The 19,264-nt window shown below is 39.8% G+C and overlaps 1 protein-coding gene across 3 annotated transcripts in view; it reads left to right on the top strand.

The window, feature by feature from the left end:
- Positions 1-19,264, top strand: part of FOXP1 (forkhead box P1) — a 620,529-nt gene that overhangs the window by 375,363 nt on the left and 225,902 nt on the right. For all 3 annotated transcript variants that reach the window (XM_052637104.1, XM_052636448.1, XM_052635792.1), the window contains exon 6: positions 8,609-8,796. In XM_052637104.1, the coding sequence (XP_052493064.1) occupies positions 8,620-8,796 (177 nt within the window). In that variant the 5' untranslated portion in view covers positions 8,609-8,619. The remainder of the gene's footprint in view (positions 1-8,608; positions 8,797-19,264) is intronic.

Below are 19,264 nucleotides of genomic sequence, written 5' to 3'. Positions count from 1 at the left end.
CTTTTTAATATGCTATCTAGGTTGGTCATAACTTTCCTTCCAAGGAGTAAGTGTCTTTTAAATTTCATGGCTGCAATCACCATCTGCAGTGATTTTGGAGCCCCCAAAATAAAGTCTGACACTGTTTCCACTGTTTCCCCATCTATTTCCCATGAAGTGATGGGACCAGATGCCATGATCTTTGTTTTCTGAATGTTGAGCTTTAAGCCAACTTTTTCACTCTCCTCTTTATTTCAACCTTATTCCACTAACTCTCTTCCACAGTCATGAGTTACAGGGAAAATTAAGCATCCCGTTATTTACCATCTCCAGGCCTCTGAATTATCCTCATGTGTATTACATGTTCACCATGCATTTTGGTAGAGATTTTTATTGGTTGATTATCTTTACATTTTCAGCAAACTGGGACAGTCTTACTTCGGTGAAGACTTAAAATGGTTTAATGGCTGAAGTTCTTTTCTGAGTTTTAGAACTCCGAAACAGTCATTCCCGAGTACAGGAAGCAGAATATTTTAAAAGAAGCAACATAAAAGGTGGTGACTACAGGCCCTTGATCTCATTTGATTGAGAGGTTGGATTTGAATTTTTCTGTTGTGTAATCGTTTAGTTAAAAATTCAGCAGTTATATATTGGATTCCTATTATGTTCAAGGCGTGTCTGAAAGTCAAGTTGGAGATAAAGGAATTTTGTGCTTTTTAATTCTTATTAAACAAATGGAGATGGAGAGGTGCAGAAGGAAATCATTTTAATCGGAATGCTTTTTCTTCCATTTAATTGATAAATAAAAGTGCTTCTAGTTTGATAGGTAAAAACTAGTTCCTATTTCTTTTCTCCCCCTCCTTTGCACTATAAAGGTTAAGAGAGCTATATTATTACTGTTATTATAAATTTGCAGTATTATTGTTATTAATTATTTCCTGTTAACAATGAACAGAATTTTCATCTCAAGTTTCTCACCAGCTGACCTGAATTCCTGGTTTCACCAAATCCCTGCTGTTAGGGATTCTGGCTCTTGAGATGCATCCACCGTATTGTTGCCTGTACTCATTCCTTCTCACACCAAACCCTGTGTCTCCTGCATTCTTGAAGGCCAGAGAGAGGAGTAACTCCTTTAGTCCCCAAATGCCAGTGCTTCCTAGGAGGGATGTTCCTGGAGCTTCTTGATCTCTCCTCCCAGAGCGGCCCAGCCCATCACCTGCATAATATTCCCTCTCCATACTAACCTGGAACCGACGAATATTCCAGTTTTACCCTAGATGCTCCCATATGACTAAGTTGCCACTTGGTTTTTTTTTTAAAGATGCTTTTGACCACTTCATTGCTCCTTAACTTTTTCTTCGTTAAGTACTACACGAAATTCCAGATTTTTAAAGGTAGATGTAGACGCATACAGTGCATGATAAAGTTGATAATACATAAATCATTTTTAACAACAGGTAATATGCATAATTTATGGTGTTACAGTGCTATCTTTTTGATATTTATGATGGATAATGCTCAATTTTTGCCCTCATATTACTGCTTTAAATTATACCACGAGAAAATTAATGAGAAAGTAGATTTATGGGTTTCATTTGTTTGTCAATTCGGAAATTAATTGGGTGTTAATTTTAGCCGTCCCTCATCAGACCAGGACTTCAGTCTGTATGCATTACTTTGTATTCATTGTGGCTTACTTCCCATTTACTGTGGGTCACTAGCTTTGCATACATTAAAATAGCCCTCCGGCTCATTCCCTTGATTACTTTTTGAACTGCCATGCATTAGAAAATTTACGCCTTTCTGTTATAATTATGAAAATTTGGCTTTGGGAGATGGTGCCTTCACAGCATAGTTAGCACTCTGACTTCTCTACCTTAACTTGGCTCTAGGATGGTTGTTCCATGAAATGGGACTGCTGCTAGTGGGGTCAGTGGACGGACAGAAGTGTGTCTAAAGAGTTCAAAGACAGTTTGTGGAAGTACTGTCAGATGAGAAAATAATCAGCTGTGGTCAATCTGGTTCTCCAGTTCCTCCTCCTCCCCTGCTTTTGTCCTTGAGAGTATGCTGTGAGATCGCCAGTTGTAGACAGTCATCCAGTACGTGTCTTGGAGCCAGCTGTGGCCCTTCCATCATGCCCTTGCTTCACTTGCTCCCTGTAATCCACTCCACCGGCCCTGTGTCTCCTCACTGCCACCTGCCCCAGTAGCATCTTCCCAGGTAAAGGGTGAAAGATTGGGAAGCTTGTGTCTCTCTCTCTGGGAAGTGTAGACCCCTCTTCTACATGGAGGCCCTGACTTCCATCTAGATCTAGATGCTTTTGATATTTGATTCCCTGACTTGAATGAGAGGAAGTGAGAGTACCAGGTGGGTTAGTTTCCCACGTCACTCCACTGAACTACGATGGGGAATAAGTTCCCCTTTTTTGAAATTTGAAGTCGCTCAGTCGTGTCCAACTCTTTGCGACCCGTGGACTGTAGCCCACCAAGCTCCTGCGTCCATGGGATTCTCTAGGCAAGAATACTGGAGTGGGTTGCCATTTCCTTCTCCATACCTTAGAACTCCTTGGTGTGTATAGTGTGGCGAAGTAAATCCTTCACACACTTAAAGGGAATAGTTCATTTATCTAATGAGACCTGAAAGTGTGTGTTGGTTTTATTTCTTAATACAAACAGGTATGATTTCTTCTTTCCTGAACCATGTGGAGATGATTGTTAAGGATTTTGAATCTTCATGCTGCAACGTGAGGATTTTAAAGAGTACTTCTTTTGAAGAAGAACTAGGCTGACTCTCACTCTTTTTTAACTCACCTACAAACCCTGTGCGGAGTCTAACTGATAATTGGGTCAGAGCCACAGGATCGAGATTTTGAACATACAGACATACCCTCCTTTTATTGCACTTCACCTTACTGTGCTTCACAGACACTGCATTTTCCTGTTTATAAATTGGAGGCTTTTGGCAACCCTGTATCCAACAAGTCTTTCAGCCCCATTTTTTTCCAGTAGATTTTACTCACTTTGTGTCTTGGTATCACAAATTTGTCATTCTTACTGTATTTCAAATTTTAAAAATTATTACCATACTTATTAGAGTGCTCTATAATCAGTGGTTTTTTATATGACTATTGCAATAAAGATTACAACTTCTTGAAGGTTCAGATGGTGGTTAGCATTTTTCGGCAATAAAGGTTTTTAATTAAAGTATTTTTATTAACAGAATACTTTTTTTTCAGACACAATGCTATTGTACACTTAATACACTACAACAGAGTAGAAACATACCTTTTCTATGCACTGGGAAACCAAAAAATGTGCATGACTCACTTTATTGTGATATTTGCTTTATTAAGATATTCGTTTTCCTGCCATAGTCTGGAACCAAACCTGCAGTGTCTCTGAGGTCTGCTTGTGTAGCCACTCACATAATCTCTCCATTTGTGCATTTGTAGAGTTCTCCTAGCCCTCCTTCCCTCCGTCACTTTCTTCATTTCACCTTTCCATCCTTCCTTTTTTTCCAAAGCCTCTCTTGTCTCTTCAAAGTGCATACCATTTTCCTTCCTTCCTCACACTTGGATGAACAATGAGAAAGAGGGTATATTGGGGGGGGAGGGAGGCGGAAAAAGGAGGGGATGGAGTGGGAGAAGGACCGTGTAATCACTCTTAATCATTTTCCTAAAAAGTGATCTTGCAGTTAACTTTTCTTCTCCTCTCCCCATAGACATATAAATATATTTTACAAAACTATGTTTAGTTTAATTTACACATCCTTTCATGAACCGACCAAGTTCTTTAAGGGCATTTATTCTGCTTCATATAAATAATTGATCAGCCAAGTTAATTTACTTCTGCCTGACTTGGTCAACCTTAATTAACTGCCCTGGAATCAAGACTGAACTTTTTGTTAGCTTAAAATCTTTCACAAGCATGATAACAAGGGTTTTATTTTCCTTAAATTTTCAGCATCAACACTGTAACCAAGGAAATAATCATAATAAGAAAGCATTGCCTTCATTTACTATAAATACATTGGCCTGGACATTATGAATTTTCCAGAATACTTCCAGAGAGCAGCTCTATTGGCAACGACAATAAATAAGCACACTAAACTCAGTTCTTATCCCTCCTACAAGTCCCTCCAGCACAAAAATCGATCTTTTGAAATCAGTAGCGCTGTAATGTTTCCAAGTGAGATGCGAAGCAGGCCATTTTGGCTTTCGTAGGCTTTCCGACATCTGTGCGATTGTAGCATCAGCTTTTGTGCGGTTATGTTGAATGGATCATATGTGATTTAAACACGCCCAGCTCCTTCAGAGAAGTCCTAGAGAAGGCTGGAGGAAGGTTTGGCTTTTGTTTTTTGAGAAAGCACTTGTTAGGGGACCTGGCACGGCCATGCCCTGCAGGAGCCATGCCATTCCTGTTTAGGCTCTTTGGATGACTGTGTGTCCTTTCTTGTTTTCAGTTTGTCATGGAGCAAAGCAGGTCATTGTCTAGGATGTCCCAGAGGAGGCGGAGGTCCCCCACACTAGGTGCTTGTGACAAGCACCCAAGAAGAGAGCTCACTAAGCCAGAGAACAGAGATCCCTCTCCTGTGACTTGCTTTAGATGAGTCTAAAATTGTCAAACTCAGTAGAAAAACCTCAAGTACAGTGGTTGGCTAGCATGCTGACACCTTTAGCTTTGTACTTCAGATGTTTTTTCCTTGTCTATCTGCCACCTTTGTCGTTGCCTTTTTGGGTTTTGACTCCATTTTCTTTGTGTAGATGTCCTAATTCACTACCTAGTGCAGGACTTTGCAAATTGGAAATTTGCTCATCCTTTATGGAATGGACAAGTTCATGTCTGCCTAACTTGCTGAGGTTTAGTTTTGTTATCTATAAAATGGGAATAGCCTTTTCTCCCTCATAGAATACTTCTGTGTTTGAAAAGTACATCAGAGGGCTTTGTAGTTTGTGCATATGATACAACTAGAAAAGCCTTATTAAATAGCTTGAAACGTTCCATAGAAAGAAAAAACTGCCAGCCCAGATATTGTTAGAAACATTCTTAGACATCGACACTCCTCATTTTTTCACATGTGCTTTTCAAAAAACCTGTTTTCTCCTGATTGGTGTGGGAGATTATAGCAAAATTTAAATCTTCCAACCAACATACTACTGTTAGCACTTGACTAATTAAGGACATCCTCGGACCAAAATAATCCTTTATGCAATTTCGATCCCAAAGCCTGCACTCTCACAAACCTAGTCCCCAAGCCAAGCTGCTTGGCTTGATGCCTGTGAAACTTGTGCTGGAGGACTTGGCAGTCTTCTGTGGAACTGCATGGAGCAAACCTTCTCATCAGATTGTGCGTTGGATATTATTCTGAATCCACCCACCACAGTGTTGTCAAACCCAGGAAAAGGGAGCTGGGTCAGTCTCTTTGACACTTGTCTTCAGATCTGGGAGCCCAGTGGTCAACGTGACTTGAAAGCCGTATTTTACCTGTAGCACTGCTTCCTGAGGACGGGCTATTTGGCTAAATACGTCCCATTCTGAGGGCAGGTATAGAGTTTAGGTATAGACAAAAGCATTGTCTTTGTGGAGTGGGAAACCCCTGATATGGACAGGCTTTCTGGAAGGTTAAAAACATTTTTTTTTCCTTTTTTGTTTAGATATGCTTGTGACATACCCTAAAACCTAAATGGGTTTCCTTGCTTAGTACTAAAACGACTATTTCCTTAAACACTTTTTTTTTTCTTCGATTCTGTACACATGGGAAAGTTTATGACAGAGAAACTAAAATGCTGGGGGACAAAAAATTACCTACGTTTCAGAAATCTGTTGTTGTTTTTTTTTTTTGGTGATGAACTAGATACTTGCTTTGCCTGGTTCTTGCATCTTAAAGTTTTAGTTCTTTTTTGGTAGATTCTTCACTCTGCAGACACTGAGATATGAATGCAATTTTCAAAGGACTATAATCACTGAAATATCTGATCTAAAGAGACAAGAGTGAATCAGCTGTTGTGTCTGAGTTTGTTTTCCACCTGTTCACAAAAAATGCCATTCTTAATCCAGTTCAGAATTGGATTAACTTTAATGTGTGTGTGTATATATGTCTTCTGGGTTTATGAAATTTGTCATTACATTGGATTATACTGTGCATGGAAAGGAAAAAAGATACAGATTCTTCTGTTCTTAATTTTCCCAGTTGTTTTTGTATGAGTATAGAACAGACTTAAAGCAATGTCTTACAGGAAGACACCCTCCTATAAAGATGCCTAGAGTGTTTAAATTTGCGTGTTGTCACGTATTTCATCTACGGGGCAGAAATCTATAACACTTTGTGTATATGTGTCATCCATGATTTGAATCAATTTGTGTAAAAGTTTTCTGCCCTTTTATCTAAGATTGGTATTTCCCAGTAGTCTTAATTATTTGGGCATTCCTTAGCTTGGATGTTTGAATTATCATCTCCCTTTAGTGATAATTGTTTGTGTCTGGCCTCTCAGCCTGGAGTGTGACCCTAAAATGTTCATTGTTTGGCCCTTTCTTTACCTCAGCTTTAAAAAACACATAGCGAAGAACTGACGTCAGACTGAATTTTGTCTTAAGTAGTCCCCCTGCCCCCCAAATCCACAGCTTCACTCTCTGAGGTTTGTTTTCCTCAGTCTGACAATATTGAATGGACAATTCCAGAAATAAGCAATTCTTAAGGTTTAGATTCCACGCCATTCTCAGCGAGATGAAATCTCACCATCCTGCTCCGAGTTCCCCAGGACTGGAATCATCCCTTTGCCTAGCGTTTCCCACCCATTTTTCGTTCAGTAGCCATCTCAGTTGTGTCCAGGTATCACAGGGCTCATGTTCAAGTGCTAGTGTTCAAGCATCAAGACTAGTGATGCTGGTACTTCGGATGTGCCAAAGAGGGGCCATAAAGTGCTTCCTTTAAGGGAAAAGGGAAAGTTCTCAGTAAGGAAGGAAAAAAATCATGCGGTGAAGAGCCAGTCTTCTATCCATGAATCTGTGATGAAGAAAAAAGAAGGGCGTACTGGTTTTGCTCTTGTACTTTGAACAGCAGAAGTTGTGATCATAGTGTCTGAAAAGTGCTTATTTAAGCTGGAAAAGGCATTAACTATGTCCAGCAAGATATTTTGGGAGAGACCTCCTCACATAACTTTCACGCTAGTATATTGTTATAATTGTTCTTTTCTTTAGTTATCACCATTAATATCTTATTTAGAAATTAAACTTTACCTTAGGTATGTATGTATAGGAGAAAACGCAGTGTATATAGGGTCCAGTAGTCATCCACTCGGGATCTTGGAATGTATCCCCTGTGGATAAAGAGGGGATTACTATAATAATCCTCTATGCAGTCCTGTATATATATATATTTTAAAGATTTTTTTATGTTTAGTACTTTCCAATTCGGGTTTCCCTTATGGCTCATCTGGTAAAGAATCTGCCTGCACTGTGAGAGACCTAGGTTTGATCCCTGGGTTGGGAAGATCCCCTGGAGAAGGAAAAGGCTACCCACTCCAGTATTCTGGCCTGGAGAATTCCCTGGACGTGTATAGTCCATGGGTCGCAAAGAGTCGGAAACGACTGAGCAACTTGCACTTTACACTTTCAAATTCAGAATTTTTTTTTTTAATCTGCCTAGGCAACATATTCTCCAAAATAAGCATAAGAGGGCCTAGACCTTTCACACTTGAAACCAGACCAGACGTTAGGCATTCAGTATGAGAAACACGTAACTCTGAATGGGACTTCTCAGGACAATTTTAACCATAAGACAAAGACAGGAGTCCATTTATTTAGCCTCTGAAAAGTTGTGACTCCCCACTCCCTCTCTCAAAGTTGCCTGTCTTATTGGAATGGCCAGTTTTGAAAAGTTCCAATACTTGAATGATGCCAGGGAGTGCAAATCTTTAGAGCGCTTTTGGGGTTTTGACTGTAAGGGGTTTTAGCATGAATTAATACCTCAGGAGGCCTCTTGCTAAGGTGCGTTATCTGCTGATAGACTACATTTGGAAAATACTTCTTTAAGAGTGTAATACATCATACAGAGCCTATACATACTAAAATTAAATGTTACACCTAATACACTGAATGAAATGACTTACTGGTTTTTGAGCAAAACATCCAGATATAATCACAGGAATTTAACCATAAATTCTAAGTTCATTTGACAATGTTATTTTTTTCTGAGGAAAAAGATAGCATACATAGAATAATACTACTAAAAGTTGAATTTGCTTTTCTTTTAAAGGTTTTAATTTCTATTTTATATTAGAGTATAGTTGTTTTGCAGTGTTGTGTTAGTTCAGGTGTACAGCAAAGTGATTCACTTGTACATGTACATATATCTGTCCTTTTTCAGATTGTTTTCCCATAGAAGCTATTAGAGAATATCGGTAGAGTTCCCTGTGCTATACAGTGGATCCTTTAAAACTTGAATTTGGACCAACAGTTCCATCTTCAGAAACTAGACTGTTGGACCACTAATAAGGGATAAGTTGAGTGAAAGAAAATGACAACTGTTTACAGATTTTGGCAACATGGAAGGCAGGGCCCTTCTCCTTATGTACAACAACTGTGCTAACAGCTGCTTTTTTCTTTCTCCCTGGCTCCCTCCTGCAAATCAGGTTTTTGAGTCATGATGCAAGAATCTGGGACTGAGACAAAAAGTAACGGTTCAGCCATCCAGAATGGGTCTAGCGGCGGCAACCACTTATTAGAGTGCGGCAGTCTTCGGGAAGGGCGGTCCAACGGGGAGACGCCGGCCGTGGACGTGGGGACGGCCGATCTGGCCCACGTGCAGCAGCAGCAGCAGGTACCGTGCGCTGGAGTCGGGCTGTGGAGGGAGGTGGGTGCAGATGCTACTGTTTCACCACACACTTGACCGTCTGATACTCAGCCGGCTGTCTGACTGTACGCAGCATCTTTTAAGCCACTGGTGCGCCGGGGCCCCAGCCATTGGCTTTACGAAACAAATTCTCAAGCTTTTGTCATTTCAGGCTTGGGAGGCCCCTCTGTCTTGGGGAATGGTTGTTGAAAGTGAGATCAGGTGGACCTCTGGCCACTTCCTTGGAGCCCCTAATAGCCCAGCCTAAATTTTAACTACTTGGAATAAAACAAATCTTTGGAGGAATGGTTCCTAATGCTTGAGTTTAAGAAAAAAAACGATAAATAGATTTATTAAGCCTTAGGAAGAAGGAAACAAATACGGGGTCAAGGATACAGGAGAAACAAGGGCTGTAAGCAAGGAGAGTAGGAATAAGGAGAAATACCCAAGCAAAATTGGTTAGATAACAAGACATCACTAATGCAGGCATTGGTGTAAGAAATTGCTTGCTGTTACTCACAGTTTAGGGAGATAGGCCACTTAGAAATGCTTCTTATATCCATATAGCAGTTGGTATGTGACTAAATCTTACTACTGTTTTAAAGTATCCCTTTTTGGTGGCTACCCCAAATGATCACAAGTTGGGATATACTCATTCTTGTTATATCCGTTGTAGGCATTTATATGGGTAACTGTGATTGACTGGTAAACTATTTACAAATGGCAAAGGGTGTGACAAGGTGAATGTTGCTGGTTGACCAAAGTGTTGATGCAAATTCAAGTAAGTAAATAGCATTTGCTTGAAAAGAAGCATTGTTTTCACAGCCTCTCTTGGAATTAGGAAATAGTGTGCATTTTTGTTAATGATCATGAATGATTTTTGTTGGATTTTAGTGTTTGATTCATTTATTAAATACAAAGTAATTTGGAAAAAAAAGGTGAAAAAAGAATGGTAAATCTTTGGCCCTTTCTGAATGAAACATATTGTTGGGGGTTGGGGGAAGGAAGGAAAAATGCAAACCTTTTCTCAAACCATTTTCTTGGAATCTATAGCAGAGGAACTAAGGCAGTCCCTTCCTGTTTTGGGGATATAGCATTTAGCGGTCTCTAAAACATGTATTATTTTCTCCTTTCTAAGAATTTTTACCAATAAGGAATCATTAGCTTGTTAGCCTGTCAGAAACTGTTGGTACCAGCTTGAGACGGTGGAATCTGTGGGGAAAAATAGAAAAGAGAGAAAGAGCCTTGAAGGGATTTGATCTCTCTTTTAGTGGCAGCTCACACTCGATAGTGCCTGCTTCCTGGGCATCACATCAGCTGGGATTGGTGATGTAGACTGTGTGTAAACTTGGGGTATTTGCAGTAGCAAATGGCCAAATGCTAACCAGTGACATTGGTGACAAGACCTATCAGTGGTAGAAAGGGATCCATGTATTTGTGTGTGTATTTGTTCGTGTGATATTCTCAGATATTTGTGGTTATATTGGAAATAAGTTGGTAATTTGGTTTGCCATTTCTGTGCCCGTACCAAACAGAGGCCAAGATCAACTGTTCCTTTATGGAGCAGCTGAAGTGGGGCTATTGACTGATGTGGTATACGCAAGTGCATGCTGAGTCACTTCAGTTGTGTCCGACTCTTTGTGACCCCATGGCCTGATGTGGTATGAACACAGAGTAATTAGTATTTAGAGCATGTCAGTTGGATAAATGGGAAATTAATGTCTTCTGATTTTTATTTAAAGAGCTGAAAATCATCCACTATCTCAAAGTCATAAGCCAGCCGAAAACTTTACTTTTATGCCACACACACACACAGACACACACAGACACATAACAGCAACCACAAGTTGACCTCACAGAAGAAGGTAATATACATTCATTTTTTTACAAGTTGACCTCACAGAAGAAGGTAATATACATTCATTTTTTTACAAGTTGACCTCACAGAAGAAGGTAATATACATTCATTTTTTAAAAAAAATTAGTTTATTTTTTAATTGGAAGATAATTAATTGCTTTACAACAGTGTATTGGTTTCTGCTGTACCACAGCGTGATGCAGTCATAACTCTAAGCACACCCCTTCCTCTTGAGTCTCTCGCTCCCGCCCTCACCCCATCCCACCCCTCTGGGTCGTCGCAGAGCACCAGGCTGGGCTTCTGTGTTCACAGCAGCTTCCCACTCACTTCTGTTTTACACATGATAGTGCATATAGGTCAATTCTACTTTCTCAGTTCATCCCACCATGTCTCTCTCCTGCTGTCTCCACGAGTCCATTCTTTACATCTGCATCTGTTTGCCCTGCAAACAGGTTCATCAGTACCATTTTTCTAGATACCATATATATACATTAATATACAATATTTGTTTTTCTGAATTATTTTGCTCATGTATATGTACATTTTAACAGCATCTTCCTTGAAAACCATCAGCTGCAAAATTAGTTATTCATGTCCCTCCTCTTTTATCTTGGTTCTGACCACTTTTTAGAGAATATGTTGTTTGGGTAATTGATATACAGGTCAATACCTTTTGATTGTACTTCAAAGTGCTTTTAATATTTTTATAACAATTTTATTTCTAATTGCCTCTGATATATTTTGGGAAGGAAGAAAGCAGTTGGGTCTATCATTGTGCCTGAAACTCCATATATTGTGGTTGGCAGGCCTTTTGAGTCTTTTAAAATAAAACAACTGACAGCTGTGTGACTTCCTTAAGTGTACGATGAGGCGCTTAACAGGTTGTTAGGGGGAAAGAAAATCTGTAGATGAAATAAGAAAAAAAGATAGCATTCAGAAAGTTTTATGGGAGTCGTTTTATCAGTTGTCTTCCAGACTGAAACTGCAACAGTTAAACAGTTTGTAGTTATCTGAACGTCAACGTGATGGACATGGGTTGTTTTCGTCATTCTTATTCTACAGGTTTTTACTTGAAGTGAGAATACCAGCAGTGAGAAAATCACAGCCATGCTGAATTCATTACTGCGGTAGTCACACAAAACCACGGATAAAATTTCAATAACTGCAGGCCACAGTTGAGTAAACAGTTGCACTGAAATTTAATTCCTGTTGACTTTTCCCCCATTCCTCGCCAGGGGCACATTCTGATTCTGTAGTACAAAGACAACAGGGGTTACAGCTTTGATTAATGTAGGACACTGGAAGAGAATTAGAACTGTAAAATATGTTAGAAGTCCATGGAACAAAAAGATCTGGCTTAAAAGGCTTGGTATAAAAATGAGTTAATTATGCTGTGTATGAAACTGAATGTTCTAGGATTTTCCAGTTGCTCCAGTGCAATCATTGACAGTATAGGGAGAATTTTTACCTACTGCCAAGATTTAAAATAAACAAATGCAAGCCTTTCCACCTTTGATCCATGTTACCAAAGATAATTACGAATGAGAACAAGTGCCCTTTCAGAATGGAGAGCTTTCACGAAGATTCACTGTGGAGTGAGTGGCTTCTGTTCTGGGTTTGGTCTGTAGATTGGCTAAATTGGGTCCAGACAGAATTGCTGTTGCTGTTTTTTAATTATGTTGTTGACAGCCTAGAGAAATGGGAGAAATCTGGCTTTTCCATTTTCTCTTGAAAAATCCGATCTGGTAACCATGGGCAGTATTCCTACAAGGGTAACCGTTGTTGGGAGATGAATTGTTACTAAGTCAAGGAGCCCGTAGCCCTGCAGTCGGCCTGAGTCCCCACCCAGTACCTTGGCTGACTTGTGCCCTCTAGGCAATGGAGTTGGTGATTCTGGTCTGGACATTGCCATCATCACTCAGAAGCCATCAGCCAAGGAGAGGGGCTACCATTAGCTGGAGAAGGCCACCCACACACTCACAAACTGGCTCCCTTCCTTAAAACTAAATGTATTATTCTGTAATGCTTCAACTCTACTTATATCTGGACCATGAAACTATTATAACAATAGTTTTCTAATAATATAATTTGATAGAGTTTCTGAACATTTTCTTTTAGCTCTTGAATAATTCTTTACCCAATTCCATCACTGCTTTTTATTTCCTATTATGCCTGCCCCATTTCCAGGTCTGTAAAAGTTCTCTACTGGATACTGACTACTCCATTATGAAACTCAGCAACAAATACTATTACCAGTTACTAAAGTTTTTTTGTTTTTTTCTTCCCCCCTTAAAGGAACGATTTTAAAATGTCCAGAGCAATTTCACAAACTGTGTGGATTAATGCATTTTAAAAGTCTTGAATTTTAGAAAGCAGAATTTTATTTCCATATTGCTGCAAATGAGAGCTTTTTCAGATAAGCATATTACATAGAGCATAATGTTTAGAAGTTTCTCCATATACAGCATATGCTGTCAGGTCAATTAACAGAATGCATACTAGAAAATGTTTATTCAATAAAAATGAATAGCTGTTAAATAAAACAGTGATTTCTTAACCACATTCCATTTAATGATGGGTTTTTTTCCTTTTTGGAGGGGTACCACCTAGCACTTTTATTGTCTACAAATCAGTGTAGGGAGAGCTTTGGTTGCTAGAGTTTTTAGGTGTAGTTATCATTTTATATGAGAAGGGCAGTTTATAGAAGTAGTCTGTGAGAAGGACATTTAAATAAGATGAACTATATGTGGAATTCAAAACTATATTATTTGGAGTTGTGGCTAAGTGATGTATTAACTTCATATAGCTTCTTTGACATTCGGTTTAAGGTACATGTTTTACATTAATAATGTAAAAGAAAAAGAGACATTTGGTGACTATTAAGGAGGTAAAAAGTAGAAAGGACAAGGAGCTTCTGCAAGATCATGGAAGAGAAGGAGGAGGATCCATTGGGTTGAATTTTGCCACTGAGCCTTTGAAGGAAGTAAAATTAGTCATTACAGTCATTAGTCATCACAGAGGGCCAGAGACACTCAGAAACTCTCTTTCTTGTCAGGGTGGAGGAATGAATCCCTTCCTCTGGTGTCTGTTACTGAAGTTACTAGTGGGTGGGTATTAAACAGAACTGGAAGAATGTCCTACCAGTGTTTCAAATTGTAACTGCCTCTGTGGTAAACGCTGCCTGGAAGAAGTAGCTGTCAGTGTTTGGATGGGCTGCTGCTGCTGCTGCTAAGTCACTTCAGTCGTGTCCACTCTGTGTGACCCCATAGATGGCAGCTCACCAGGCTCCCCCGTCCCTGGGATTCTCCAGGCAAGAACACTGGAGTGGGTTGCCGTCTCCTTCTCCAATGCGTGGAAGTGAAAAGTGAAAGTGAAGTCGCTCAGTCGTTTGGATGGGCAGTAAGCGCGTATTAAAGGGAGCCTCCCTTAGTTTCTTGTTTTTCCCTATCTTCCTCTGCAGGGCTGTTAAATGCCACTGGTCATCTTTGGCCTTGTTTCCACTTATACAGAGAGAAGCCTAGATGATTAGGTATAGATCTGTAGATGCAAAGATGAACTATCAGTAGCCAGTTCGGCCTTGTCATTGTTTTTTTCTTCGAAAATGATTTCTTATTAACTTCCTACTGAATCCTCTCAAGTGGACTTTCCCATAGCAGGCAGGGACTGTGTCTGAAAAGGGAGGGTCTTTGGATGCCATTGGAAGGGTAAATACGTTCAGCGTATCTGTGTCCTAAGAGGACTTTCTGTGTCCTTTCTGTACTTTCAGAATAAAGTACAAAAGAGATTATTCATATTCTTTGAAGATTTTTTGATGCCCATTTTTAAAGTCTTTATTGAATTTGTTAAGATATTGCTTCTGTTTTATGTTCTGGTTTTTTTTTGGCTGTGAGGCATGTGGGATCATAACTTCCTGACCCGGGATCAGACCTGTACCCCTTGCATTGGAAGGTGAAGTCTTAACCACTGGACCACCAGGGAAGTCTTGAGGTTACTCATTTTATTAAATGCCCTCATAGGCCTAGGGACTGTGATAAGAACCAGCACCTTCCTTCACTAGTGGGCGAAGACCCAAGCTATAATTTTAAATCATAAAATTAAGAAATTTCAAAGGAATTGCTCTGTTCAGATAGACTCTTTGAAGACACAAGGTAGAGTTCAAATATTATAGAACATATTGATGGTCAAATATATTTTATAGGAATCAGTGCCACCAAAATGTTAGCAAAAACCAAACATTAAAATGAAACTGAGACAGGAATTCAGATAGTTCTGACAAATAAAGAAAAAAGGCAGGCACACAATAGCAAACTTATACTTTTTCTCAACTCTTTTTGTGGCTATTTCTGGAAAAGGCATCTTTCACCCTGAACACTAAATTTAGTTCTCTCCTCTGTTGTTTAGACCTGCCTTCCATCTAAATATTGTTGTCAAAGATTTATGTAATGCAGACTTTGAACCTTGTATGAAGTTCTTTCACGTTCTAATTTCTGACCAGCAGTTGTGTGTCATTAATCTCTCCATTGAAAATTAAGATGGACCAGGAATCGGGGGGGAAAAAAAGCGTCATGTACATAAGAGAGTGTGGTAATAGAAACCCAGATGCTGCTTCTCATTATGAGTGAAGTGTCCCCTCTTGACTTGAAGCAAAAGCATTGCCACTTTGAGAAGGTAATTTTCAGTCTTGACCTGTGAGCTAAAAAAGAAAAAAAAAAAAAATACTCCCTGTCTCTTGCCTAGTCAGAAATCTCTTTTTGAACTTTCAGGAGGAATGACTTTAATGGTAATTTGTTGACAGATTAGCTTTGGTGATTGCAGAGAGTTTGTTTTGCAAAACTGGCAGGCTCCTGTGTGTTCTCTGAAGGCAAGTAACCTACTTCGCTGCTTTGCAAGTGGCTGCCTTTATTGACAACTAGTGCTGAACAGGCAGAATTGGTATGTTTGTGTAATGTAAACCTATAGCTCGCCTGATGGAGTCTAGTGTACTTTTAGCTGGTGCATAGATTGCTTGATAAAAAGGGTTAGAAGGTGACTGCTTTTATGACAAAGTAGAAGAGCAATATAAATGCAAGTGGTGGCTGGGGCAGCAGAAAGGAAGTTTATATAGGGAACTGAACCCTGTATTAGAAAGTTTCTTTTCATCACTTGGTCTTTGAACTCAAATCTATTGTAATTATGAAGTGTTACTTGTAACATTCCAGAGACTCTTTGCTAAATACTGTGTTTGATTTGGTTTGTGGAAATAAAACGACTTTTTCCCCCCCTCTCTCACAAGAAAATTTACTGAAGAGAGTTTCACATACTGGCCTGGACTCAGTTTTGGTCCAGGTCGCTACTAAATGGACTACTAACCTTCTTTCTTAGCTTTCGATTTCTTGCAGTCATTTATTCTCCTGTTTCCATTTAATCATATGATGCCACGCCTATGTGTAAGGAAATGTGAGGACCATGCATGTGTGAGGTGCTAGGGAAGCAGGGGAGAGTAACTTGGGAGTTTATTTGGTTGGAGCCTGGTGAGTAAGCCTGAGAGTGATAAGGTGGTTAGAAGGTAAATTGAGTTCGGTTTTTGTGAAAGTTGAGTTTCTAAGCCAGGGGAGGTTTCCCAGCTGAAAGGAAGGCTGTACAAGAGGAGGACTGACGGTAAAAAAGAAAGTTGGGCCTGGCGTGGCAGGAAAGAGACTCAGGAAAGATGAATAGTAGTGACAAGGCCATTGCTGTTGGTCCTGGATTTAGGAATGGGACACTGACCCTTCCCTCATGTCATTGAGGGCGCCATGGTTTTTGTTTGGTTTGGTTTGGTTTTTTGGTTGTGTGTGTGTGTGTGTGTGTGTGTGTGTGTGTGTGTGTTGCAATAAAACTTTGTTTATAGACACTGAAATTCAAATTTTATGTAATTTCCATGTCACTAAGTATCATTGTTCTTTTGATTTTTTTCCCAATCTTTTTTTCTTGCAGCTTTTTTAAAAAAAAATTGAAGTATAAATGCTTTAGAGTGTTTTTTCTGTTATACAACAAAGTGAACGAGCTGTATGTATACATGCGTTCCCTCTGTCTTGAGCCTTCCTCCCATTCCCACCGCACCCATCCCGTCCATTTAGGTCACAGAGCACCTAGCTGAACCCGAGGCTGCCGTGTTGCTGACCCTGCCTTGCTCCCTGCATTTGAAGCCCTCGGTCAGCGATCAGCCGCATGAGGGCAAGGATGAGCCTTTTTCATCCCTCGCTGTTCCTCAGCACAGAGCACAGTACTGGGCGGCGCACAGTCCTCTGACTCTGTGAATGAATGAAATGGGAAGAGAAAGGAAGGCCTGGGTCACAAGAGGGGGTTCGGGGGTGAACTGGCAAATCAGTAGCACCTTTTGAAAACAGGAGATGTGAGCGTGTCGAGGAGTGGGACTATGAGGGGTGACTCAGGATTTCCGACCTGACGGGCAGCATGGTGCACCGTGGAATGAAGACAGAGAAAGGCAGCGGGAGGAGAAGGCAAGCTCCTTTCTGCCCGTCATTAATCAATTATTATGATATGATAAAGAAAGCACAAACATAAGTTGTATATAAAGAGTGAGTTTATTTTGGAAAAATCTCTCTTTAAAGGCTGTTTAAAAAGAAGACACCCTCCTATGGCACTCAGTCTCACTATTTGATTGTATATGTTTATTCAGATTAAAATTATCAAATATTTTCCCTTTAGCCTATGCCATTTTCTAATGAGTATATCTTCCAGAAGTCACATGGGAAGTGCTGATAAACTGCTTATGTTCCTATTGATCAGGGAATGTGCTTATCTCTCTTAGAGAACAAAACTACCAAGTTAGATCTTTGATAAAGTGTCTCATATTGACACAGGCTTCTTAGAATGAAAAATATTTTTCTTTTAAGGTAAAGGGGGTACCTGTTGTGTTTCCTTTGTTGGAAAAATACAATCTGTAATTATTAAACAGCTGGTGCTATTGAAAAACCCATTTAGGGGGTATAGATTCAACAGCTAAGGGGGAGCAAGCCTTGTCTATGAGTTGACATTGAGCCCTGCTTAGAGATGGTTGGAGGGAAGGAAGCTCTTTCCCTTTAATCTTTCCTGAGAGAGTATTTTCCAGTATCTTCTGCATAAACAGTGCAATTACTGGCTGTGGAGGGGTTAAAATTTTTAATTTTGTGAAGTTGATAACCCTAAGGTTCTCTCTGAATTCACTCTTTTATCCCTATTTTTAGACTGTACCTTCTTTACCCAAAATAAAATGAATTTCCTGATGCAGGTTGGTTTTCCGCAAAGTTTCCTAAAGTAGACTGTTTATTACACACTTTCTGATCCAGGCAACCATATGTAATTGTCAGTATCACGGTCGCTTGTCAAAAAAGGCAAAGTGTCAGCTGATCTAAATTGGTATTTTTAACATTGTACCTTTTCTTGCCCCCAACACCCCTCTCTCCACATTGAAGGGAAGGTGACATGATGTCTTCTTAGTCATTCAAATCCAATAACTTTTAATCTGAAGGTTAAGTAGTGAGATATAAACTAAGAGATGATAATATCAATTTTATGTTCACTGAAGGGCACAATATACCTCTTTCTAGTAGAGGAAAATTGTGCGTAAAATGTCTTTTGCTTCTCAGCAGCAGAGCCAGGCCGCTTAGAGTCAAAGGAAGAAAGAATTTTGGAAAAATTTAATAAAATGGAATGTAACTTCCTAGAACAGGGTGAAAGTGGCCTTTTATTGTTGTAATGAGTGTGTTAATTTTTCAGGGTAGCACAGAAGAAGTAGCTGCATTTTCATCGCCTCTTGTATTGACTCTTGTTACGCTCTCTATGAACTCAACACCCTTTTCAAGGTTAAAGACTGGGAGAGAATGACATAATGTTCATTCTTTCCTGACTGTTTTTGGCCCTAATGTGTATGATAAATAATACTGTGATAGTATTGCTTACCTTGCCTCATTTTTTCCCTTCTTCATAGTGATATTTCCATTTCCCCGCGATAGAAATCCAACCTGCCAAGGTTCTAAGTGAAAATGCCTTGGCAGCGTGCACTTTTATCCTAACCTGCTGGTTTATCCCATTAGATTTGCACTTGTCTTACACAAGTCTGTGTAGTATATTTCCTGGATATGCTATGCACATTTATGTATAGATACACTGTACCATTAGCATGTCATAAGAGGGGAGGCAGTGTGCATCAGCTGGGGATGTGATAGTCCCCATTATTATTGTCAAGGGGATATTCTGTAATGTAGTGATTCACAATTATAATTTGCGGGATTGCATTCTGGAATTATTTCAAACTTGTTTCTCAGCCTTTCAGTCAGTACCTTTATTGGTAAATTCTAGGTAAAAGGCAGTGTGTTGAGCTGGCAGGCCATACTGAGGATTGGTGAGCTAAGGCAGAAGGCCAAATCCTACAAATCTGGCCCACTTTCTCCTCTTTGAAATAAAGATTCTTAAAATTGGAACACAGCCATCCCCACCCCCCTTTAAAAACACTTTTTTTTCTTATTTTTGGCTGTGCTGGGTCTTTGATGGTGCATGGGCTTTTCTCTAGTTGTGTGAGTGGGGCTTGTTCTCTAGTTGTGGTGCACAGGCTTCTCAGTGCAGTGGCTTCTCTTGTGG

Source organism: Budorcas taxicolor, chromosome 1, assembly GCF_023091745.1.
Source record: "Budorcas taxicolor isolate Tak-1 chromosome 1, Takin1.1, whole genome shotgun sequence".
NCBI classification, from domain to species: Eukaryota; Metazoa; Chordata; class Mammalia; order Artiodactyla; family Bovidae; genus Budorcas; species Budorcas taxicolor.
The sequence above is the reverse complement of the archived record's forward strand: the minus strand, read 5'-3'. Positions and strand labels throughout refer to the sequence as shown.